Here is a 26,364-nt window from a genome sequence, read left to right on the forward strand (position 1 = left end):
AAAGACTGGTTGTATATCCAGAGCATGACACAAACTCAGACTAATGTTTGGAATTATGCAGTTATTGTCTGAGACCTGCCCCGGTACCATCACTGAGAACAGCTGAGGGAAGAGGATTAGACGGATGCTTGTGAAAGAAAACAGTCCGAGGAATCAGCAACTGATGGGGCGGGGGGGGAGGAGCCCGCGGGAATTTTGCTTGTAAGCACATGTGGTGGAGAAGAGGAGAACAGCTAGATCGGGAGAGGGCATTTGCAGGGCAGAGGATGATTTCAAAGGTAAGGCACTGTAGAAGGAATCAGGAAGTCTGGATTTAATTACAGACTCCTTTGTGACCTTGGGCAAGTCACTTAATCCCTCTGTGCATTGGTGGTTTTTATATAGAAACAATGACTATATTGTATAAATCTGCTGTGGATATTGCCCCTGAGAATGAATCTGTTCTGTGTTCTTCTGTGATTAGCACTGCTGATATGCATGTGTCTGCTTCCTATAATCATGAGTTCCCTTGGGAGGAATGGTTCACGTTTTTGGCAGGAGTTATTGGGGAGGAGGGGGCAGGTTGGGACTTAGCTGGATTTTTATACAAATGTTGTTTTTCCAGGTTCCATTTAAAGAGAAGGATGAAGGTGTGGAGAGACTCATTCCTAGTGGAGAGAGGGTAAGGAAAGAGTTAACCACAGAGCCCGGTCACCCTAAACAGGAGGATCCTACATGACTGGAACCAAAGCTGTCTTGGCTGTCTTATGAAAACACACGCCTAGCACCACATACCCATCCTTGCAGTGGCATTGCTGCAATATCTCTAATGGCAATGGTGTATGGTAGGAAAGACTGCATAGTAGTTTCATGTTGGTCTGAAGGGTCGAAGTCCAGCCCAGCTTTCATGTGCTGTGCATACATGACTTTTGCAGAAGTTCTGGGGTGGGAAGGAATGAATCCTGCCCCTGCTCATTTCCTGCAAGCCCAAGAAAGGGAACAGCGCCCTGACCACTACCTAAGTCCTGTGTGGCAGAGGGAGAGTAAAAGGTAATGAACCTTTCCAGTTATGGATCATCTGGCTGTGGCCTTGCACCTCTGCCCTGGCACACAACGGAGGACAGGGAACAAAGGCAGAGTGTAGCCCAGTGGCACTCAGGAGAGTTATGTGTGTGCCTTATATCCTCTTTCCGGTGACTCGAGCCCAGTACCTCAGCCCACCAGACTTTTAAATGGGACTGCATCATTTTTCAAACAACAATAGCTTGAGTTAAACATGAACCTCCAGGTTCTGCTCTGAGTTTGCAGTTGGATTTTTGAATCTCCTGCTTCCCCAAAGTTTGGGATGTCCTGATCTGCAGTTCCCATGCAAACTCAACTCTACTAACTCTTGTAGTTATGCATGCTCTAACTAGGGTAATCTAATAAAGACTTCAGGAGCCCATAGGGGCTGCATAGGAGTTGGGATCTCCCCTTCACCCATTTGCAGCCTAGCCTGATTAACCAGAGAAGATGAGAGAGGTAGTTCAGTTTCTTTTGGAGCATTAAACTCTGATCACTGGCAGAGACAGGATGCCAGCATTGATATTCCAGTGGTTTGAGCCCCTCTGGCAGAACCTGTGTCATCCTTAGAATGAACTTTGATAGAACTTTGTGTCTTTTCTCTCTTCAGTAAACTATTGCACAAAAGGGAAAATGAGAAAGTGGATGCTCAGGAAGAAAACTTCCTGCCTAAATACCAGCGGGTTAAAGACCTGTGCCAGCGAGCTGAATATCAAACTGCCTGCGAACAGCTTGGGCAGGTAAGGCACATCAAGCACAGCGTAAGCAGCCGTATCAAGGCCTGAGCTTAACACCACTTGCAAACTGTGATAATGCCCTTCACCTTGTTCTCAATGCCGGCTTATAAATCAAGTGATTCATTTCATGGCCTTTGCTTAGAACTGTATTATAGCATTTATGAGATTGACTGGCAGTCAGGAAATTGCTGATTCAAGTGCCTCTGTATCGATTCCCAGCTACTGTAAGAGAACGACTTAGGCTATTTTAACATTCTGTTCCCCAAACAGAATGAGATTCAAGATTCATTAGTGATGACAGTTCACATTGAGCTCAGATTATTCCACATGTGCACAGTTCCCTTTTGCTACAGACTCATATTTATTTCATTAAATCATTTTTACTTCAATTTACATAAAATAACAGCAAGGAAGTCTAATGTGGCCATCACACATCCCTACCATTAACAAGAACAGCTCCTAAAAATGCACACAGTTTGCCAGTGCAATTACCATGACTGCATACAGTAGCTGGGGATAAAGGGGACATGTATTGTGTAGTCAGTTGTCCATGTGGTTTCTGCAATTACATAACTGTACTGCAAAAATGTCCACAGTCCAGACTCTTAATTGCACAGGAGGGATTTAGCAAATAATTATAGTGTATTACCAGGAATACAGAATGCATCCTTGGCTTGGCACAATGTCCCTTTGTCCACTGGACTGATGCGGAGGTATTGTAAACCTGTGTTAAAATGGCAACTGAGGATCACCCCAGCATAGGAATGCAAGGTGATGTAGCTGGTGTCTGATCTTTGGGAGGGCTGGAAGCTCCTGTTTCAGGTGCCAGAGCGCATTGCCTATGTAAGTGTCATCCGTGTTATATCCAGAGTAGGTCATTATGACTTTATGGCTGCTTTAAATTGTTCCAGGACTTTGTCCTATGATTAGATAAAGCACCTATACCACGTTCTCCACCACCCCCCTCACCCCCCCCCCATACACTTGTGGACTGAGAGTGTAAGTCCTCAAGCTTTTGGTTTGGACTCAGATGATCAGGGGCATAGAGATGAACATTTCCTAGAGCAGGTGCACTGTGCTTATTTTCCCTCCTATGGCTTTCTTTTCAGATTTAGCTCTCTGAAAGAGTAATTTGACTCCTTTTGAAAGTCTAAGCTGCTGAAATCTTGTGGATGTCACCTTTCATATACTGATTATTGTCAGCAAGCCTTTTTTGCTGGAACTGCACAAGGTAGCAAATTTTGAGATGTAAAGTCATGTTCTTGAAGTAAGGAGGAGTGCTAGATATTTCTGTTACTGAGTTTTCAAGTAGTTGGGGGAAAGCTGAATGTTCTTTTTTCCATCATTATATATTCTCTGAGGGGTGTTTTGACTTTCTTATGCCACTTTGTACCCACCTTGTTTTGAACTTTGTAGTAAGGACAGAAAAGAACAAGATTTTCCATGCTTGTCTGGACAGACGTGGGGACTGTCTCCTGCAAGAAGGATCCTTAGCCCTAGGAAGGCTTCCTTTCCAGTATTATTGCACTTCACTGTCAGTGGAGGAGGGAGAGGGAGTGGAGAACAGGAGAATAGACGATCCCTGTTTTGACACACATATTTATGTTTTCTTTTGCTAATAGTATAATACCTTTGACATCAGAAAAAAATGAGAAAAAATGTCAGAATTGCCAGTAAGTTGCAAAGCACAGGTGCAGTATCAAGAGAGAGGTTTGCCACGTTCTCATTGTCAGGAGCAGGGAGGATTGTTTTGGGCAGTTCACTAAGATGTAATTGGAAGTGATGGGATGAAATTGAGCAAAAGACAAATTTAAGTTGGACATCAGGAAAAACTGCCTAACAATCAAGTCAATTAGAGTCTGGGATGGTTTCCCAAGGGAGTCTCAATCCATCTAGCCCCTGCTCTAGAGACTGTGCCCTACTGCTCTGTCTAGACAGCAAGTGCTGTGGGAAATGAATACACTCTTCCAAGGGGAAAAAATGTCTCTAAATCTGGGTGCATTCAAACAGTTTATTAGACTGCCACAAAAATAACTTCCAGGACATGCTCGTGTTTGTTTGCCTGGTGCTGTTGGTGTGGCCCTACACAATACATACGTGCCAAATAAATTACAAATCCCTGTCTTGAGGAGCTTAAGGTACGCAGATACGGTGGCTACATTACAAACATACCTTGATCCTGTAGCATGCTGATTACCATTGTGAAGGATGGGGCATATAATATTAAGCAGGATCTGTTCACAGAAGCAAGAGAGCTTTGGAAAGTAAGTGCCTTTTCAGATCCTGTTTTAAAAGGGAGGGTACAGATCTGTATTAAGATCTAGACCAAAGCTTACTAAAATCACTGGGAGCCCTTTTGTTGATTTTGCTTTTGACTAGGCTGTCCTTTGCAGCCCAGGGGCAGTATGAAAGGTGACAGGAAACCTGGAGTGAAAGGAAGCAGATAGGAAAGCCACAGAGAAGCACAAATGGATGGAAGTGACTTGGAGGCAAAATCAGAGGAGAAGAGGGCAGAGTTCAGTATGGAGGGGAAGTAAGGAGAACTTTGAATGTGAGAAGAGCCTACACTATTGCTTCAGAAGCATTAACATAGCATCCTTTTCTCACCACAACTACGCGTTTCCTTTGCAAATCTCTGCAACCGTAGCAATGGAATACTCTTTGACCTGTAATCAGGCTGCTGGGAGAACTGGGATAGTGAAGATGGGGCTCTTTGAATAGTTGAAAACCTTGAGTCAGAGTCGTAGTGCATGAAGTGAGATTTTTTTGGTAATACTCGCATGTAAATGCCTTAGTGCAAAGGGAACATGTGTTGCTATCTTTTCTTACACAGTTGGTGGGGTCCAGGCCATGTTAGTGATTTGCATCCAGCAAAGGATGATGGTAACAGCAAATGAAAGAACAGCTCAGCATTCATATTCAAGGATCTGAAGAGGATCCGCTATTTCTTCCCATGTGAAATAAAAAACATTTATCATAGTACCCACCAGCTCCCATACAATTTCCGTCCCTTCAGTGCAGTTCAGCCTTTCATTTTAAACTGCCTTGGTAAGTGGAAGCTGACCCACTTTTATCTGCCGGCCTGCATTAATGTGCTTTTGTGGAAGCCAATTATGATATCAGCATTGCTTTGCAGAGTATTTCCAGCAATTCCTCTGTATCATAACAACAGTTGCACAAAGGACTCCATTGAAATGATTTGCAAAGTTTATTCATCTTTGCTTAGCATTTTCACCTGCTCAGCTACAAGATCATTAGGATGAATCTATTCCTTGTTTTAAAAAAAGCATTGTTCTCTTTTTAACAGGATTTAGCACAATATAACTGTATTGCTAATTTGCCAAGAAAAATAGATGTCTGTGTTGGCGGCATGTCCCCTTCAATCCTGCTTTTCTTAAAATTCTACTTCTTATGGCTCAAATGTACTTAAAGATAAGTTTGCTTTATGTAGGGTAAAAAGCTCCATTTGTATCAACATTTTTCCCAGGAGAACTTGCTGTAATTCTTAATTTCCTCCCATGTAAATGGTGTGTGAGTGGTGCTGAGATACTCATCTCTTCCCCCTGGCAGCTTCCATGGTAAGCAGGAGTTACTGAAGGGTCTCCATTGTAAAGAAATCCCCAAGTAACATGGAAATGACATAAGTAAAAGTATGCCACTTGCTCCCTGGGTCATCTTTCTTCATTGCTATAGGGAATATCCCAAGACACTTAGCTGTGAAAATGAAAGCTTCAGAAATCTGATGCATGCTTTGTTTTGGGTTTTTTTCCCCCCAAGGTTTATATATTCCTTTACAGACAGTCAGGAAAACCATGTGTGTTTTCTGTTCTATCCAGAAATAACCCAGAACAATTATCTCTAGAGAGTATTTTATTCTTACTGGGTTTTTGTTTTGACTTTAGTGCTTCAGAGAATCAAGTTAATATTTGTACTTCTTGTTAATTATAGGGTATGTTTTTGAATTCCTTTCAGGAAAGATAACTGAAAGAATAAGGTGCCTTGGCAAAATTGATATAACTTAATAAAAAGGAACTCTTCACCTGTCCCGACACAAGTAGCAAGGTGTTGTAATTGATAAAACAATGAGCTGACAGGAAACATGGGTTGTAACCTCAACTGTATCACAGACTTTCTGGGTGACATTAGACAAGTCACTTCACCTTTCTGGACCTTTGTTTCCCATCCCACCTTTTGTCTGTCCTGTCCTTTTAGACTGCAAGCTGTTTAGGGCCAGGACTCTCTCTTTATACGTGTTTGTACACTGCTTAATTCAAAGGAGACCCAGCTGTGGTTGGGACCTCTTGCTTTTGCCACAATGCAAATAATAATAGTAATAGAATTAGTAATAGTAATAACCTTTGGCAAGAAATTCAGATTTTTACTTCTGTATTAGTCAACTGTCCCTCCCCCTATACACGAGATGTACTTCACTGTAGCTGACAGTTGTTTTATTGTAACACTAAGAAGAGTTCACAATGTCCTGTCTTGGAATGTGTATTCACTTTGCAGTTTTAAAGTTTGAATGATCTGCAGTTACAGTACCTGCTAAAGCTATACTTGAGCTAAGAGTCCACATGAGCTTCACAAGTTGGTGCAGGGAAATAAAGTCCTCCGGAAAAGGAGAACAGGACATGTTATTTATATACTGATGATTACGGAGGAAAGGAAGCAGATTCATCATTTGCTGATGGATAAATTGGAGAAAGTAAAGAGGAAAACTACCAAAAAAATGAAAGGGAAGGGGGGGAAAAAAGATTTGGCAAATAAGACCTGTGAGAAGTTAAAGCACTGAGCATTTTTATTCTGGAGAAGAGATAACCAAAGGGAAAGGCAGCTGTCCACACATCTAAATAGATGCTATACAGAAGACAGGAGCCTATTATTTTCAGCCAACAAGGACAGAAGATGGGGTAGTGAGCATAAGATAAACAAGGGAAAATTCAGTTCTGTGGCAAAAACTTGGTAACACCTGAGCAATGGAGCAAGCTGTTGGCAGGCTGTAGAATTACCCAGGCTGGAGATATGCATGGGAAAAACTAGAGGATTTTGAATTGGCTATGGTATAGGAGTCACTAAATCAGTCCTGTGTTGTTGCAGAGGAGTGTGGACTGAGTTGCTTTCTCTTCCCTCCTCTCCAGTCCAAAGGTTTCACCATACTATTCTGATGAGTTCAACACACAAATCGGGGGTTAAACATCAAGAAGGGAAAATGTTGGCATATGAACAAATGCACATAAACTGGCTGTGAATAAATTTAGTGTGGAAATCAGAAGAAGCTTTGTGCCCATCAGAGCAGTGACATTCTGGAACAGCCTTTCAGTGCCAGGAGGAATAAGGATGAAATCCTAACTAGATTTAAGATGGAGCTTGGTAAGCATATGAACAGGATTCCTTAAAACAGCAGGGGACTGGACTTGATAACTCAGGATGTCTCTTCCGGTCCTTTATCCAGGGTCCCTAAAACTATTAGGAAGGGAGTCTTTCTGGCACCAAACAGGTTGGCCAGGTTTTTACCTTTCACTTCTCTTCAGAGCAAAGAGGGAAACTGAGGAACACAGCAGTCTTGATGGTTTGGCTCTAAAATTCATGAAATTCAGCTGGAATCTTGCCTTGGTAAGGCTGTTTCTCCCCAAAAGAAAATGTTGTCAATTGAGAGAGATTCACTGAGGAAATAAGCAAACTGCATGAAAAATCCTACAGGGAAGGTCACAGCCATTTATTTCTGATTGGAGCCCCAAGTAATGACTTTGAATTAACATCTGTAATTGCTCTAGTGGCAGGAAAGCATTGAAGCACAATAATGCCAAACCGCTTACTGGTGGCAGGGAATGGGGAAGAAATCAAAGTGTCATTATATGAATAAAAAACACAGCGAAGCATGGGTTTGGCACCAAAGGGTTGTTTGTATGTTAAAGGTGAGTTTTACTTGAGAAAGACATGACAGTCTTGTGTGTGTACACAGAGCTGCTGTGCGTGTTAGATTTGTGTTTTATGGATGCATAATTACCAGTCACTGGTATGTGTAGCAGGTCCTTTGGACATTTGAGCACCTGAATTCGAGGTCAGCTTCTCCTTACCTTAATCATGAACTCCTGAGCCAGATTCCTGTTCATCAACACTGAATTTATCCACGCAGTTGTCAGCCAAGAAGTCCCCATTGTATAGAAGTCCTCAGCTAGCATGAAGATGACATAACTAAAAGTATGCCACTTGCTCCCTGGCTCATCCAAATCACAATCAAAAAAGCCTGCAGAAAATGGGGTAGGTTAGCACATGCCCCGATGAGTAGGTGACACCCGAAAGCTAATGAATGTGAACAGACTAAAGATTATGCGATTTGAAAATGGGATGCTTGCATTAACAAATGTATTTTGATTGTATGGCTGTTTATCCTGGGCTATAGTTTAAAACCCCTGCTTTAAAGGTATTCTGTATGTCTTGCAGACCCTGTAGACTATCTACGTGGAGCTTTACACTTTTTATGTAAGACCCTTGTTTCCCATAGTGATGGAACTGCCCAGAGAGAGAGCTGGCTACTGGGGAGTGCAGCATGTCTGTGTGAACCCAGAGCAGGGCATGGTGTCAACCAAACATTTCTTGCAGAAATGGCAGTGTGTGGAAGATGCCAGCGGGAAACTCAAGCTGCACAAGTGCAAAGGGATGGCCAACCTGGCAGCCATGGGCAGCAGCAAGGGGATCTCCAACCTTATGCCCAAGTATTACAGCAGGAACAGCGAAGACTGCAACTGTGAAGAAAACGAGTATAAGCTGAGCCCAATTGGACGCAGAAAGAAACTCTTCTCCAAGAAGAGTAAGTGAACCCCCTGTCTTGCTTTCTAGAAAGAAGCCTGCTCCTTGCTCATGGCATCCAGAGAGATGGCCTGATTTTTATAGGTGATAAGTCCCAGCAACTTATAGGTGATAAGTCCCTCATTTAAGGTCAAGGTACAAATAATGTCCACCCTTAGAAAGCCAGGTTTGAAAATATGTTCAGTCCATTGACCCTATGATTCTTTGGGAGGTGAATTCTTTGATGCTAGGCAGCCCAAAGCAGGGCCATACGTTGGCTTTAGTGGGACCGGGATTTGCCCCTTACTGTTCAGTGGCTCTGAATCAGTTTGCTCTAGCTATGTGGAGTATGTATTTTGCATAGTTCCAAAAGCTGTTCTTAGTCATGGAATTTTACTTAGGATAAACCTCTTGGATGTATATTGTGGTGCCAGAAGCTTGCTGATTTTCCACTACGTTGAATCTTTCTTAGTCACTTTGATCCCATGTGGAAAGTACAACCATTTGAATTAAAAAGATGCAAAGTCTACATAAGGCACAAAGGAATGGAAAATTGGGCCCTTATCTCCAGTCATTTAAATGGTAATACAGATAAAGGTGTTGCCCTGACAGTCCTGGAGAACGAAAATCTTTACTTACGCACCAGTCTGGGAAGGCATTCAGATATCCTGCACAGAGATCAGCATGAAGAATTGCTTTCTATTTTCCTGCAATCGTGCTTTGTGACCCTGTTCCAAAGGTCCATTCTGCTCTTGATCTCTCTGCACAGACTGCTAATTAGTGCTAATTGCATTTTTAGTGATGTGGACTTGAATCTCAGTCGAGGCTTGCTCTTTTGTTGATTTTTATTTGTTTATTTATTTATTCATTTTTAAAGAAAGTAAAGTACTTAAAAAGTTCAGTTAATTTGTTGAGCATCAAAGGTGCTGGGCCCTTGGAGTCTATGCCTTTTCAAATGGTGTTCTGTTACCCATTTTCTTTACTGTATGAAAAGGTAAGTGAAATAACTACAGCTTTCATCTACTCATACCATAGCTTGCCTGTATCGTTTCATTAACTGCTAGTGGTAGTAGGCTCTTATCTTATGTAGTCTAGCCACTGAAAAGGAGAGGAGTATGTAGGGCATCATACCAGCAGGGCAAATACGCTTAAACAGCCATAAAATACTACAGTATTTAGTTGCAATGGTGCAAAAGGATCCAGCGTGCAGTAGACTTACTGAAGTGTTTTGTGCTGTTAAGGCAGTAATTTATTTTTAATAAAGGTGTATATATTCTGTTACAGAGGCTGCTTACCTCTAATGTCTTTTCCTGATACTCAACCAGTGGTGCCAAGGTTGACTTTTAACCAGAGATCATATCCAAAGGGGAAAACACCATTTTTAGTTCCCTTAGATCAAATCAGGTGCTTCTCCACAAAGCTCATTCCATTGGTCCTTTCTTAAACCTGAGTCAGACTAATATCTATATTTGAAGTACTGAGTCTAATTATAGATTAAAGAGGCAAACGGCAGCTCCAGAATTATTATTCGTCTGTAATGTTTCTTTCGTCTCCCTCCACAAATGCAGAGCCTTAATTATTTAGCAGATTAGTCTTTCTGTATAATGACCTAGCACAAGCTTCAAACGGAGAGTTTAAATTGATTTTCTCCCATTATATTTGCCTTGCAAGCTGATTAGTAACTACTAAGCTAATTTTTGGATGAATAAAATTATTGGTTCCAAGATGAAATTACTCAGCTATACTTGCTGTTTAAATATGTAGCACAGTAGATAATCTTCAAGTAATACTAGAAGTTGCAGCTTAATTAACTTTTTTTTAAAGACACAGTAAAGAAAATTTTGGTTACAGAGACTTGAGCCACTTAACTTGGCAAGCAAACAATTATATTTGAGTGGGGACAACATAACATTGTGTAATAATACTTAACGTGTATTAAGCAATTTTACTTGTCTGGTACTTATAAACATTAAACTTCTAATGTTCCAATACATTGGTTAAATATGCAGTTACAGTTATCTCTCTTTTGCATGTGAACAAGACTGAGGGAAGGAAGCTGAGGTCACAAAGGAAGCCGCTGTTGGCACCTAGACGAGAACACTGGCATTCTTGGTTCCCCATGTTCTGCTCAGACAAGCTGGAGCTTGTACTCAGTCCTAAGCTATCAGACGAATTAGTTGCATTTAAAAAAAGGAAACATTTTAGTTTATCAGAAAAGACGTTTGTGGACATGATCCTGAACAGTGTGTTTTCCAGGCTTCTTTATCAATAATACTAGGAAAAATGGCTTCAAACTGCAGCAGGGGAAATTTAGGCTGGAGATTAGGCATGCCCCACAAGCGTGCGTGTGTGGTTTGCAGTTTCCTGTCTGCAGCGCCGCAAACTGCATGTGTTGCACATGCAGGCGTTTGCCATGCTGCGAATTTGCAACGCGTGTCACCAAAACCTATGCCAGAAAAAAGCAGGGTGCTGCTCATGGTGGTGGCGTGCACTGCCTGAACCCGGAGCCTGGCTGGCCAAAGCCACAATCCAGTTGCTGGCCAGGCTCCACACTCTGGGATTGCCACTGCTGGAGCCCCAAGAGGCCCCCAGGACCCCAGGTCAGGTTGCTGGGGCCAGCCCACGTGTGGCATCACCCTCCCCTGCCCAACCTGGGGCAACTTGCATGCCAGAGTGTGCATGCAGGGACATTCCCACTTCTGGGGATGTGCCCTATGAGAATGGTCAGGGATCAAGCAGGCTACCTATAGAAAGTATAGATTTTCCACATTTGGAAACTTTCAAAATTAGGTTAGATAAACCCTTGCTTGGGATATTTTAGGCAAGGATGATCCTGTCTTGAGCAGGAGGCTTGAATAGATGATCTTTTGAGGTGCCTTCCCACCCTACTTTCTTATGATCCTAATAATGGTGATACAGGGTGCATCTGCACATGCAAATGATTCTGATGGGTTTACTCCAGAGTAATTTACTCTGGAATAAACCCACCCTGGGCATGTGCCCAGGACATGAGCCCATTTGGGAGCTGATTTGCTGCTCCTGGCAGGAGTCTGCTCCCACCTCCTCCAGCCCACCACTGGCCTCCTGAAGCAGCCAGTGGGAGCTCTAGGCTCCCCCTGGGTGCTAGACCAAGGGCTGGCAGAAAGCATGGGGCCAGGAAACAGCTGTCTCCTTGCCTGGGTTGGGAGATTGCTCCCTGTCCCCAGGACCTGCCTGCTGCCAGGATGGGCTCTGGTGGTGGAGCCCAAATGGGGACAGTGTCCCTCTGCCCTGACAGCAAGACGCCCCGATCTGCCGGTGGGGCTGCTAGCAGTGAGCCCTTGTCTGGGACCTGCCCCTCCCCCACAGCTCTTTCCGTGCCCTGTGCCTCAATCGCCCAATCAGGACATGGGGCTGGGAAAAATCTGTGGAGCTGGGATCTGCCCCTGACCAAGACCGTTCTCAGCCGGCCCCGGGCTCAAGGCTGCCCGAAATGGGACAGTGCCCGGCCACCTCCAGGCTGCATGTGCAGACTTCCCCATGTACCCTGGGGCTGGCAGGGAACTGTCCCAGTTAGGGACATGTCCAAGCGAGCACCACGCTGGGCAGGGAACTCTCCCTGTGCAGGGAGCTCCCAGCCCCCGCTCTGCGATGGCGGAGCAGGGCCTGGAAGCTCCCTGCTGCAGGGTCAGGGGGACATAGTTCCCACCTGGGCTCTGGGGGCAGAGCCTGCCCCAGCAGCAGGCAGCTCCCAGGGACAGGGAGCAATCTCCCATCTCCTGCTGCCCCAGCTGACCGGGACCAAATTTGTTCCTGGTCAGCCATCTACATGTGCCATACTGAGCAGTAATTACTTGGCATTTAATTTGCTACTTGCTTTTGCAGGTAGCAGAATAACTGCTGAGTAAAGCAAATGACTGCGCAGTAAGAGTCAAACACAGACACTTGCCGCACAGTAAAGTGTCCCATTTAGACGTGGCCACTGTCGCTTAGAGGTGCTCAAGATCAGATGGAATAAGGATGAATGACAAATTGATCCTTTTTGCAGGATAAATGACAAATTGAAGTCAAATAAATCACCTGGTTTAAGAAGATTTACAGAATTTCTGTGTTAGTTCAGCACCTCCAAAGCTATAACAGGGCAGTAACAACTGACATTTCTGCTAGACCTTCTCTATTAAAGCTCCAAACACAAAGAAACAAAAGCTCAATGATTTTGTATGCAAATATAGTCAGAGCTTGAAAAAACAATTTTTAAAACTCAAGACATGATAAAGGCTAGGGACAGAAATTACACACAAACCATTACAAGTGATCAGAAAACAATTCAAATCTCTAACACAACAGAAGTTCAGTGCATGTAAACCACTTTCAGAATAGCCTAAACTGGTTTACGATAAACCTGGATGGGTGTAGTTATCAGACTTAACTGATTTAGGTTAAATTGATTTACTGAACTTCTGTCCCAGATCCCCTCCAGACTCAAGTTAATTTACAGTCCCCCAGCATCCCAGGATGTTTTGCACCTCCCCTGCAAACCACCCCTCCCAGGGTGGAAAGACTAGCCTTGGCCAAAGCTGTCTGCTCTAGCCAAGCAGGGAGGCGTGCTCTAGTATGCCGTGGCTTCTGGCCTGGGGCTCTGGAGGCGTATAGCTGCATTTCCAGAATCAAAATGAATGCCTGTTCACTTGCTTATCAGTTTGATCTACACAGCTTAGATTAACCTGCAAAGATTGAATTGATTCAGCCTCAGGCTTTTTGATTTAGCCTAAAAGATGGTTGTGGGGTGGAGGCCCCTTAGTGAGCTTTCAAATCGGTGGGGTCATCTCTAAAAGAGTAAAGGCAGGGTAGGGCCTGCCTGTCTTATGTGAGGAAGGGCTATGTTGGCAAAGCCTTGCCTGCAGTGTCACACTAACATTGCTCTCTTGTTTCTAGTTTGGGAGGCAGGCTGTGCACATTCAGCAGAGCGAGTCTCAGCAGTGGATAGACCTACTGTTAAACTGTTGTGCAGTAGTCACGCTCTCAAACTAATCAGCTCAACTTGAGCCAGTTTCTACTCCCGATTTCTTAAGTCAAGATAAGTGTGATCCAGATGCCTGATTTTTCCCACAGCCAGCATCAGCGGAACAGGATAGCTAGGACACTTGGTGCAGCCTGCCTAAAGTGGCATCAGCAATTCCGGCACCTGCACATTAATTATTGAATAAACCACACTCTGGAAAGGAGTGGGCACGAAGCAGCATAGACCAGCATAGCTTTCCTGTTTGTTGTTTTAAACAGCCTAAGTAGAAAGCCAGCTTATTAGGCTGCAAATTGTCAGTTAAGAGAAAATGGAGCCTTTCCTTCTCCAAGCCGGTGCTGTGGTGTTAAGGGGGGGACCCAGGTGTCAGTGTTGACTGTATGGAGTTTTATGACACGTTTCATAGTTCTTACTGTGGCAACAGAAAGAAAAATATACTGGACTGTTTAGAAGGTTAAACTGCAAGGAGCAAGGCTGTCTGATAGAGGATGTGTTTGGGGGCTGGGAACATACAGAAGAAGTAGGCTCCACCCCAGACAGGCACCCAGCAAAATTTGCACTCACTAAATCAGAGAGCATAAATAAAATAATAGCTCCTAAGTGATTTAGACACCTCATCAAATCCCTCTGCCTCCAGCAATCACAAATAAAACCTGGATTAGATAAATGTGGCTGCTTAGGTCTGTATTGTTCTGTGATATGTGGGGCCATGGGAATCGCTTTAAATTCATTCACACATTTTGGAAGCAAGGAGAAAAGGACTTTCATTGATAAGCACATTCTCTGAGCATTTCTACTTACCTGAGTTTGTCAGGGATGGTCTTTGAATGTTTGCATATTTCTTTGTTCTATTAATTTCCTTTCCCCCCTCCCCCCATTGTCTTTTCATTTGGTAGAAAAAACTGAAAAAAAATGTTTTTCCAAAAGTACCAGAGTTCAAAAGTTAGTGAGGATAGAGAAGCTCTAACATTAGCTGTATTGTTATCTATTACGGTCTCTGTATTCACAGAGATCTTCTCCTGTAGTGTTGGAAAAATGAGTGTGGCCAATGGCAGTTACTAAGTAGCATGTGGTGGAGTGAATGTCTCCCTGGTAGGTTTGTAAATATTTTCTTTTTAACTTCCATAACATTTGCTTTTCTTTGAGGTCCAATTTCTCTCCTGCAGCAAAATCCCAGTATTTTAAGGCACAGTCTGAAGAAGAAAAAAAAATCACTTGAACATCAAATACTTTAGAAGCAAAAGACTTGGTGTAAAATTTTCAAAAGGACTTAGATGGTAAAATCTTAGGTAGCTTTGAGGTGTCTGAAGTTGCAAGTAAATATCTATTTAGTGGCATTTTCAAAAGTACTTAGATGCCAAACTCCCATGGAAAATTTCACCAAGACATCTATTTGTAGATTTAGGCACCTTAAATACCTTAAAAATTTTATCTTAGGAACCTAAGTTGCTTGGGTTCCTCTGGAAAGTTTACTTTTTTTGCAAAATTCTGTGGACATGTATTGGCAATAAATGGGAAATGCTGGGTTGGCATCAACTTTTTTCCTTAAGGCCCATGCGAGCAAACAAACTTTTCTCATGGTTAGAAATTGTCAGCACCATACTCATTCATAGTCTAAAAGACTTTTCCTTTGGTCATGTATGTAACAGAGAATGCACTGAACCCCCCAAAACCTACATGGAATAGATATCATCAGCAAAGACCAAGAGCTTTCTGCTATGCAGCCAAACATCTGCTTTCACTGGGTTATAGTTATAGCTGGTTATAGTCTTCACTGTTACTCCTGAGAGAACTGTCATTGCTAAATGATCTCAGTGTCAGGTTATGAGTTAGCAGGTGCAAACTAGCAATAAGGCTGGAGTGATGAGGACTTGAGGGGAGTTAATATGAAGCTGAAGGCTGGGTATGTTTATGCCAGATATAAAGTTTATGTTTTTATAATAAAATATTACCTCACTTCTTTATGCAGTTGAATAATTATTCCAGGTGCTGCAGTGCATGCTCACCACCTGGTGCTGAAATTTCATATGCTGTTACTTTTTGCTACCAAAAAATAGCTGTGAAAAATAATTTGTGGGGGTTAGTTGCCAATCTGGCTAAGGAAGTCCTGGCCTTCTAGCCCAAATGAGCGGCAAAACCCATGTGCCAAGTACAAGAAATGAAGCACAGAGCTTGTGGAGAGATCCATTATTGAGTGACTGGCTTCCTTTAGCTTAAATTTCTCCAGGCTCAGTATCTAGATTCAGCTTTGGGGATGCAGCTAAATAGCAGGACAAGTAGGAGAACGGCTAGCTTTTGAGGAACAGAGAAAAAGGTGTGGGATTCGTGGACCTTACCAGAGCCAGACCTAGTCAGGGAAATTTGATAACGAAGGAGCAAGAGCATCTTTGCTTAGGACAAAATTCTCAGTGGCCCTGAATCCACATTGTGTGTATGTGTGTGCTTGCATCCAGGCAAGGAAATTGCAGGCAAAACATAGTAGTTGTAGGAGCAAATCAGGTGGTTACAGCTATAACTACTGGGATTTGTGACTACAGTTCACTTTAGAAATAGGGAGCCCCAGCTTCAGCCTAGCTGTCAGTTAAATGTTTTAACCACCTGTCTTGGAAAACATGGCATTTGGGACGGATCACAGCATGAAATGATCTAGTCAGCACCGTGGATAGAGCTTCATGTAGTGATTCCATAAAGCATGACTTGATTTGTGAGCTGTCTTATACTAGATCGAATCATTCTCTGCCAGGTGGGGCTGGGAGTGGCTGCAGTGGAGACATGCTCTCTTGGTTTTGAATATAAGAGGATTCTTTAAAGATGTGTAGACTCTTTCCTTGCATCTGTTTGCTAAAATGTAACATGTCAGGTGGGTTTGTGAGACTCGCAGGGAAGAGACACCTATTTATTCCTATATTTACTTATTTAGTAGGTTTATACTTCCCAAAAAAGTCTTAGGGCAGCTTACAGTAAAAAAGCAAAATAGCTTATAAAAGCAGGTAGAATCATTGGCTGGCTAAGAATAACAGGGGGAAATAAAAGAACAATTGAAGAAATTGGAGTTTGTACTTTGAGTGTAATTTTTAGGGTGTAGCTTTTTGGAACTTCCTCCTGGTATTGAAGAGACTGGAGTTTCCTCCTGTTTTTATTCCAACATTTTCTGAATTGGAGCCTTTTTTTTGTTTTATTCAGCTATGATTCACCTGGCTTAATACCAGCAATAAATGTTGAGCCCCAGGTGGAGAGAAAGCACTGAGCCAGACCATCCAGCTGGTATTGCAGTTTCTCTAGAGCATTAACAGGAACCTAGTGTCAGGTGCCAAGGCTTAGCTTGGAGGAGAGATTTGTTTCTCTTGTTTTTGCCTGCCCAGCAATGGCCCTTGGGACTCTTGACCAACTTGGAATTCAGAGATGGAAAAAGTCAGCTCTGCATAAAAGACAGGATGTGCCAACTCATGTGATGTTCCCTTCTTGGGTGGACAATGCAGCAGTTAGTAGTGTTCACTATTTGTTTTCTTCTTACTTTGCAAGGCGGGGGGTGGTTCTCTTATGAAGGAAATAATTGTTTTATGAAGCACAGTAGAGAGCAGGGAGCTGATTCTTTCCATGGCACCTTCCCTGTCTTCATCAGACTGCGAAACAAAAGTGTCATGCTGCAGAGGGAAGGAATCTAGAACAGAGAAACTTACTTGCTTTTAATTAGGTCCCACAGGATCCTGAGTCTCTTCATGGGGAAAAGATCAGGAAGGAGCCAGTAAAAATGGGGAAGAGGGATCCCTATAGCTGCTTTCAGCCAGGTGCTGCAGAGGATGTGGTGGCCCTGCTCAGATGAAGGGAACAATGGTAGGTGAACACATACCAGGCTTCAGCCACAGGATTGAAAGTATGAAATATTCCCAGTGGTGTTTTTAAAGAAGTTGGTTACAAAGTAGCAGGTAAGTTCTGCTTGCCTCAGTCACAGGGAGTCACGCTGAGCTGTGTTATGCATATTGAAATGAGACAGGGTAAAGGGCCACTGGGTCAGACCCTGGCTGAGGAAGAGCAAAGGGTTTCCCTTCTGCTTTTAGCAACCAGTTGGCTGTTGACCAGGTCTAGACAACACCAAAGTTAGGGAAGGTTGGGGTCTTGATCCAAACCTTGTCATCTAGACTGAGCTCTCAAGAAAAAAAAAAACCAACAAAAAACCCAAACCCTTGTGTAACTGTGGAACAGAATCAGTAGAAGAGGGAGAACCCTTTGGGTTTTGAGCTGGGAAGGAGAATGTTGGTGAACAATCAATGAGCAATTGTAGACGGCAAACTATTACTACACAAAGGGTGTGTCTACACAGGCTGCTTTACTGCACAGTAGACTAATCTACTGTGCAGTAAAGCATCACTGTCTACACATGCTCACCATTTACTGTGCAGCAACTTTAGTTTACTGCACAGTTAGCTACTGCCTGTAAATACAGTAGATACTGCATGGTAGATACAGTACCTGTACTGCCTGTAAATACAGTAGATAGTGCATGTGTAAATGCTGACCAGGAACAAATTTGCTCCCACTCAGCCCCAACACCAGGGGGCCACTGCGGACGGGGAACTCCCGTGGACCTGGCAGTGCTCAGCTCCCGGCTCTGTGCCTGACCTCTGTCCTGGTGCTGCTTGGCTCCCAACTCCTCACAGGATTTCCCTGAGCTGCCAGGGGCTGGTTGGGAACTGCCCCAGAAATGGGACAGCTGCTGGTCAGCTCTGGCTGCATGGGGAAACCCCACTGGGCACCGGCTTGTCCCGATGTGTATGGGGCTGGGAAAGATCTGCAGCAGCAGCTGCCTCCCAGCTCTGTGCACATCAGGACCCTGCTGTGCACAGGACTCCTGATGTGCACAGTGCCAGGAAACAGCTGCTGCTGCAGCCAGCAGAGCCCTTCTGGCCCCATGTGCACGGAGACCAGCCCCCGTGCTCCCTGTTGGCCCCCAGGCTCACCCCCCAGTGGAGCCTCAAGCTCCCCCTGGCTGCTGTAGGGGGCCAGAGCAGGGTAAGAGCAGCTCTGTACTGGGCTGCTCCTGTTGGGAGCAAATTTGTTCCCAACAGGGAGCACATATAGAAGTGCTCCCAGGGAAAGCTTACTACGCAGTACTGCACAATTAGCATTAATAGTATTTGTAGATGCGCCCAAAGAAAGGTAGTTAGTCATGTTAGTCTGAAGTCAATCAGAAAACAGGGTAGAGATGTACCTTATAGACTAACTGAATCAGAGATGTATAAACTTTCATTAGCAAGTGCTTAATTCATCAGATGCTATGACGAATAGTATGAGTCGCGTCTGATGAAGTGAGTTCTTGTTCACAAAAGTCTGTGCAGCTTTAATACTGCATGGTGTTGCCTGATTGCAAACTCTGCTTTGTGACAGTAGACTGCAGACCCAGAGGTGCTGCACCACGAAGGACTGCATGGCACCAGTGGGAATGTTTGGAGAATCCTGCAATCTGCTCTGTGCACTGCCACATCAGAGGGCTGGTGACATGCAGGGGCACTGAGCAAAGGAAATGGCAGTGAGAAAGGGACTAGTGGGTTTGATTTGGGAAAAGGGTTAGACTGAATCCTGGCAGTGCTATCTGGGATTTGTGAATACAGCTTTCTCAGGTAGTGTTGGAGATCTTTGCTTGGGTCTTTAGACTGGACACAGCCCAGGAGCACAGAAGGTAGGGAATCACTTTGTACAGGCCTCTGCAGGGATGACCTAGCATTGTACATCTCTTCCATTTCTAGCTGTCTTGATTCTTTGTTAAACTTTTACTGCCATCTGGTGACTCTTTGGGGGGGAGGGGGAAGAACAGTTAAAATAAGTTATTTACTATCTCAACAAGTTACCTATTTCCTCTCCTTTTCTCCTTCTGTGTCCCTCTGCATTGCATCTGCCCCACCCATTCTTCTAGTTACCCATCTGTCCATGCAAACAGCAGAAACAAAGCCAAACCTGGTCAATTTATACCAGAGGTCACAGCATGATTGATTTTTAGAAGAAACCCAGCCCCATCAAGATCACATTATAACCCATGTATGTTCTCTCTCACCACTACAGAGTATAAACCAAGCTACATCCGGAATCGTTCTGTCCGCTCTGTGTCCATTGAGCTGAATGGAGAGGCTTATAATTTGGGTTTGGAGGATGGGTACCAGCCTGTCTTCCCAAGGAATATCACAAAAAGGCACAAACTCCAGAGGGATGTGGCACGAGAAGAGGAGGAAAAGGACATTGGGGAATACAGTGGCACAGGCAGCCTTGCAGAGTACACAGCCCCTAATCTGATCAAAGTGACACACAGGTGAGTGTGCAAGGCATGCCTCATGGGGCAAGTTAGGTAAATACCAGACCCTTTCATTGGATGAGCAAATATTTGGATTCCCATACCTTTTGGTCACTGGCTCCCTGATCTGGCAAAGAAGACTCGAAGCCTGGACTGAGTTTGGCAATGGTCCTGCAGCAGCCAGCAGGATGAAGGAATTGAAGGGGTATTTCCAAAGTTCTGAATGTTGCCTTATCTTTTTTCCCTTTGAAGTCCAAGGCTAAACTAAAATCAAAGATAATCCCACCACAAATATATGTTTAGGTCTGTCTTTCTCCTTTCTCATCCTTACCCACAGTAGCTTTAGCTTTTCATTAGATGATCTGTCATCACACACAAGGGCTGTCTGGCTGCAGAAGACCTAGTGCAGTGTTCTGTAGTAGGAACCCACCTCTAATTCAGCCATCAGTGGCCAACCTGGGTCACCCATCAGTCATGACAGGCCAAGTTTCTGTTTGCATTAATAATGCACATGTATTTATGTGAAAACGGGATAAGATGCACCCATGGGAATCTCAGCATTTAGTGGTACACCCATCTGTCTAGGTTTAACTGATTGCTACTTGTCCTTTCCTTTTTTATGTCCTTGTGACAAGGTATTTAGCAGAATGCACAGATATCTGACAGGCTGTGTGACCTTGGGCTGTCAACCCAGGTCCCATTGCTACTTGTTGCAAGAAGGAAATCAGAATCCTAAGGGAAGAAACTGCCACTTGCACCTCCGTTTGGCCAATGCTAGGAATGGGGCAGACATATTTCATCCTGAAAAAGAGAAGGCTGAGAGGGGACTTGGTAGCAGCTTACCACTACATCAGGGGCATACATCAAGGGCTCAGTGAACAACTGTTCACCGGGCACCCTTGGGGAAAACTAGGAGTAATGGCCACAAACTCCTGGAAGACCATTTCAGGCTCAACATTATGAAAAACTTCTTCACAGTCAGGGTGTCCAGACTATAGAATAAGCTCCCTCCAGGGGGGGTGCAATCACGTACCCTGGAAATCTTCAAGAGGAGACTAGATGGTCACCTTGCTGGGGGCACCCGACCCCCAGTTATCTTTCCTGCTTGGTGCACGGGACTGGACCCAGTGATCTTCTGAGGTCCCTTCCAGCCCTGCAATCTGTGAGTCTATTAATCTCTTTTGGAGGAAGTGTATCCAGCCCTTTTCTGCCAGAGGAGGAGCAGCAGCATTGTGACACAGAGCCTTTACAACAGAGGTGAAGGAATCCTCAGCGCTCTAATGCCCCAGTGCCATGGGAAAGCTAAAACTTGTTCTGTGTATATAAAAACTAGGGAGGGACTAATGAACTATTTGCAGCTAAAAACCCATTCAATTAGCCAAGTACTGGGTTTTGCTCATGGATTATATGCAGACGCATCAGTTCTTATTAATTTGAGCCAGTTCCCTGTTGGTGAAGACTTGATTTGACTTCGGGCCCTGTGTACACAGCTGGAATCCTCCACAGCGGAGCTGCTTCCTCCTCACCAGCTGAGGGCCTTTCTCTAAGTCATCTCTCCTCAGCCTCTGTAGTCCTTACTGTGTCACTGGTCTGCAGAAGCAGACTGTATTGATCCTGCTGCCTGGCTGGGTGGCTCCCAAACTCCCACAATGCACTTCCAGGAGCGCTGTGCAGACACTTCTGCACATACGTATCTTTGTGGAGTCTCATCACTTCCTTGACCACAAAGAGACTTGGGCACATGCACCCACTCTCAGTGGAACATGAATAAAAGAGTTTATAAAAGTCACAGGAGCAAATTCACAGTTTGCAGCCAGGCAGGTACTCACAAACACCTTTCTGTAGTCTTTGCTGAGCTCCAGTAAACTTAAGGTAAATTTTTCAAAAAAGAGCAAGTCTGAATCAAAAAGAGACTTTAAAGCTTAAATCTCATTAGAATAAACAGTGGAATTTAAATCACATTGAAAGTGGGAGCTAGGCTCCTAAATCAGGTAGGTGTGTTTGAAAAATGTTATCCCAGTGCAAGAAGTTGCATTAGTTTAATTTTCTTTGAAGCCCAACATTTCTTTCTGTCCCTTCTCTTTCTCTCTCCCACAGAGATCACATGGTATTACATTATTCTGGGAAATGTTTAAAGCTTAGGTGAACATGTTTTTTTTTCTCCACGCCTGATGAATAACTGAGTACTGTGCACCACAATTTAAGGGCAGAAATGGGAAACAGGCAGCATGTAATAGTTTACAGGGACATCTTCCAATTAATTTTCCCTTTGGTACAAATACGCCGTGACAACTAAAAACCAAACTTCTCCCTCAGTCCTGAATCTGTTATTTTATTTTGTTGAATTATCACCGGCTGCTTTCTATAGCTGTGGAATTCAGTCTCAGAGGCACCTCATCTCCAGGAACGGTGTTATCAAAAACAGATGTTCCCATTGCTGGCTCTTGCGTACAATATAATAAACTTTTATTCTCCCTTGGGCAGATGCTACATCCTGGAGAATGATACTGTTCAGTGTGACACGGATCTATACAAGTCACTGCAGGCTTGGAAGGACCATAAACTTCATATTGACCATGAGGTCAGTGATTTTTTTACCAGTCATATGCATGCTGCATGATGATGTTTATGTTTAATCTTTCCACTTGGGAATTGAATTGGCTTTGCTTGGAATTGTGGAAATGAGAGACATGGAAGAAAATTTGCCCTGTAAAGGTCTCCCTCTGGGAGCTACACGCTTACCCTGTCCAAGGCCAATATGGCCATCAAAAGTTACACTAAGCAAGTTGTTGCTGATATTTGGGGAAAGAAAATACCCTGCTTTTTCCCATGGCTCTAAGGTCATGTTTCTATCTTAGGTGGCCAGCACAAGCAAACTGTGCAATCCAGGTTTGCCCTTGGCTTTTAGGATCAGTTACGGCAGTTTCAGACCTAGACATAGCCAAGGAAAATGTATGCATGTGCAACAGAGGATTTGTTGCAAAGTTTTGTGGCAAGAGCAAGATAAAGCTGGGGAAAGAAAAATCCTTTGGACACAGGGTGAGGGGGAGGGGACAGGAACACAAGTGAACCATCCAACAACTCTTTCTTTATTTGCCTGTGCATTTTTTTTATTAGATTGAAACACTGCAGAATAAAATCAAAAACCTAAGGGAAGTGAGAGGTCATCTGAAGAAGAAGCGACCAGAGGAATGTGATTGTAACAAGATAAGGTATTTGCTATAATGATATGCAACTATCATTGATTTAAGTCTTGGCAGAAGGGGTCAGAATCTGTTTCACTGGAGCTAACAGTGAATAGACTGTGGCTTCACTAACCAGGTAAATGCAATACCTTGGGTATGTCCCACCTGCCAGGGCTCTCCTGCGAGAGTTGGGTGGCTGCACAGAGAAAAATCCTTTTAATCCAGAGCTCCAAATCCAGTGTCCTTAGTTCAGCTGCTGTACCCATGCTGTCTTCCTATTACCACCTAAAATAATCAAGCAAATGCCTGGAGAAGCATATTATTAAAACGGGTGATTATAAAGATGGGTGGCAATAAATCTTTCTATGAAGTGCTGGGTCTTCTCTGTGACCTTGTGTCCTTCTCTGCCAGCAGCTGTGCTGTTAGACTGGAGTTGTCCTGCCTGTAATGAATCAGTTCTGCACTGCAAGAAAAGTGGCAGAATTCAGGCATTTCTGCTTTTCTTGAGAGCAGAAGGGACTATGTAACAAATGGAGCCAGAAGATTTTTCTTTAAACATGCTTTCCATCAAGGGAAATGGCCAGTAGACTGATGTCACATTATCTGCTTTTAATAAGAATAGTGCACAAGTGGAATAAAGGAGAAGTTGGGAGAGAGAGATTTCTCCCCATTTAGCTTAATCAGGGCCAGAATCTTCCATTTCAGAAAAGGTGATGAAACGATTAGCAGTTGCTGGCCAGAATAAGCAGGTCTTTTCCAGTTTGTAGGTAGCAGTTGTAACTCTACAGCCAGCAATGGTGTAAATGTACCAATTTTTTTCTTCCTGATGCTGCTCATTATGAATTCTAAATGCAATAGTGTAATGTCCAAGTAGTGATTGTGCATCATGACATCGGCACAGTTGGTTTCTAATGTACCCAAAGGGTGCATCTACACGTGCGCCAAACAACAGTTGTTACTGCGCAGTCCGGATACCGCACAGGTCTTTTCCCAGCTACTGCACAGTGGCAATGAGCTGCTGCGCAGTAGCTCGTTGCTATTGTGCAGTAGAGTCAGCGTCACAGTTTGTGCCTGCCAACACTGTGTTGCCATAGCAACAAGCTACGGCGACGTACCTCATCGCTATAACAACATAGCCTCTCGTGTTAGATGCGCCCAAAGACTTGCGGAAGGGCTGTAAGCTAGCCCACAAATTGCACAGGAAGAATACTTAAGGAATGCACCTGGAAACCTCTTCACAGATTCAGCCAAGCATTTGCTCAGCAAATGAGCATAGCAGATAATCTTCCAAAATCACATTTAAGTGCTTGAATAAAATTTACCTCCAAGAATGCTGCTTAGAAAAATTACTTGTGTGCCAGGAGCACTGAGCGTTGCTGCTGAGTCTGACAGTGATCCAAAGGTCGCCATGAGAATGCCACAGATGCAGCGGTTAGTTGCGTGTGCGCTCTACAGAGCAGATGGAGCATCCATAGATAAATTAGACAGCAGCACCACCTGCCTTTAAACACTAGCTGTTAAACAGGGTTTTAAACGGGAAAGTGCTGTGAAAAAGCGTGCATCAGTGTGGCATAAAGTAGGAAGCTAAATTAATGTTAAGTATTGAAAGAGGTCTGAGTGTATATAACGCTGTGATATAGTTCTATGGGGTGCAAATACTCCGTATAATATTTTCAAGGATACAGCACGCAAGTCCCATGAAGCTTATGTAACCATATTAATCACTGCTTTCAAAGAGTAAAGCTTTTAAAAGTAGTGTTAATAACATTTTGCTGTAACTAAGAACAGAGAGATGAAATTATGTGAATATTAAATATTTTGGTCTGCACACCTCTGCTTGTACATGCTGATATGTATGCATAACATTAGTCATGTGACTGATCCTTGGGCAAAATGTGGCCCTCAGGCTGGATCTGGCTTTAACTGATTGGATCTGGCCTGCAGGTGAACACCTGCCAGTTGATTGTATCTGGGCCGCAGCTGCCCCTGCAGTGTTCTGCTTGGGGCCGAGCCCGGTCCACTCCCACCCAAGGCAGCCCACGCCATGCTCCCACCAGCCCCAGCCAGCATGCGCAGCTTCCCAGTGGGACTGCTCCCAGTGCAGCTGCAGCCTCCCGGGTACTGCTCAGCTCCACCTGTGTTTAGTGGCTCCTCCTTCTCCTCCTGCCTCTGTTGTACTGCTCCAGGTTGGGGGGAAGCTGCAGCTGGTAGCTTCTGCCCCAGCACACAGGGTTTCAGCTCTGGCTCCTGGCCGCCTTCCACTTGCTCTGCCTGCCTAGTGCAATGAGCAACCACTTGTGGCAGCCAAGTGGTTGGAAGGCAGGCTGGAGCCCCGTGTGCTGGGGCAAGAGCTGCCCAACTGCAGCTCCCCCCACCACCACCTGGCTGGGCACGTGGTGCCAGGTGTGTCCCAATGGTTGCCGCCCTTACCTGCTGCCTGGAATGGCACAAGAGGGGCAGGAGGAGGAGCCACTGGAGAAGGGGGGAGCCACACCAGAAGCAGCCCAGCTGGAAAGACCGAGAGAGTGCCACAGGCAGTAGCAGACATGGCTCAGCCCCATGCAGAGTGCTGCAGGAGTAGTCTTGGGCCGGGGGGGGGGCAGACTGTGCCTGCAGAGCACCAGCAGGCTCTGCTGCGTGTGCCCTCTAGCTCCCCTCACCCTAGCCAGCTCCTGGGACCCGGTATGTGGAGAGTGCCCCACACACACGCACCCCCCCCCCTGCATCCCCCACACACACAATATACAAGAGTACAACTTTGTTTTGAGCTACTGTGCAATTGTCTCTATATATACTACTCAAAAAAGACATAAATCAGGACAAAAATTATTTTTTAAATTAAAATACGTTATAGTAGATGTTTGAATTTTAGTATATGATTTGTTTTTTATCTACAAGTTGTTAAAATTATATCTTGGGAAAGATTTTGTGTGTGTGGCCCTAGACATCACACCAAAACTCATTAAGTGGCTTTTGAGCTGAAATAATTGTCCACCCCTGCTTTAGAAGTTAATGAGATTACTCAGGGTTAAAGTTACAAATGCGAGAGGTGTTTGTAGAATTGTAAATATGGTTGTATTTACTGATTAATAAATTAGGTACATACCACATGTATACATGCTGGCTATTTGAAAATCCTACTGCCGTGTTATGTAAAACTCATTACCCCTATGATATTCACAAACAGTTATTTTAACATTTCTTTAGATAAGTTCATTGCTTTATTTTCCTTTTGCCTTTTGAAGAGAATGTCGGAGCCTGCAGGAGCTGTCTGAATTTAGTCTGGTGGACTATATAGATTAAATTGCAATACTCCAGAGGTGTCAAACA

At 44.1% G+C, this 26,364-nt stretch overlaps 1 protein-coding gene across 4 annotated transcripts in view; it reads left to right on the forward strand.

The window, feature by feature from the left end:
* Positions 1 to 26,364, forward strand: part of SULF2 (sulfatase 2) — a 256,183-nt gene that overhangs the window by 217,954 nt on the left and 11,865 nt on the right. For all 4 annotated transcript variants that reach the window (XM_014609699.3, XM_059733171.1, XM_059733170.1 and 1 more), the window contains 6 exons: positions 605 to 661; positions 1,652 to 1,781; positions 8,382 to 8,589; positions 19,624 to 19,867; positions 22,334 to 22,430; positions 22,967 to 23,061. In XM_014609699.3, coding sequence (XP_014465185.1) covers positions 605 to 661; positions 1,652 to 1,781; positions 8,382 to 8,589; positions 19,624 to 19,867; positions 22,334 to 22,430; positions 22,967 to 23,061 — 831 coding nt within the window. The remainder of the gene's footprint in view (positions 1 to 604; positions 662 to 1,651; positions 1,782 to 8,381; positions 8,590 to 19,623; positions 19,868 to 22,333; positions 22,431 to 22,966; positions 23,062 to 26,364) is intronic.

Source organism: Alligator mississippiensis, chromosome 9 (assembly GCF_030867095.1).
Source record: "Alligator mississippiensis isolate rAllMis1 chromosome 9, rAllMis1, whole genome shotgun sequence".
NCBI classification, from domain to species: Eukaryota; Metazoa; Chordata; order Crocodylia; family Alligatoridae; genus Alligator; species Alligator mississippiensis.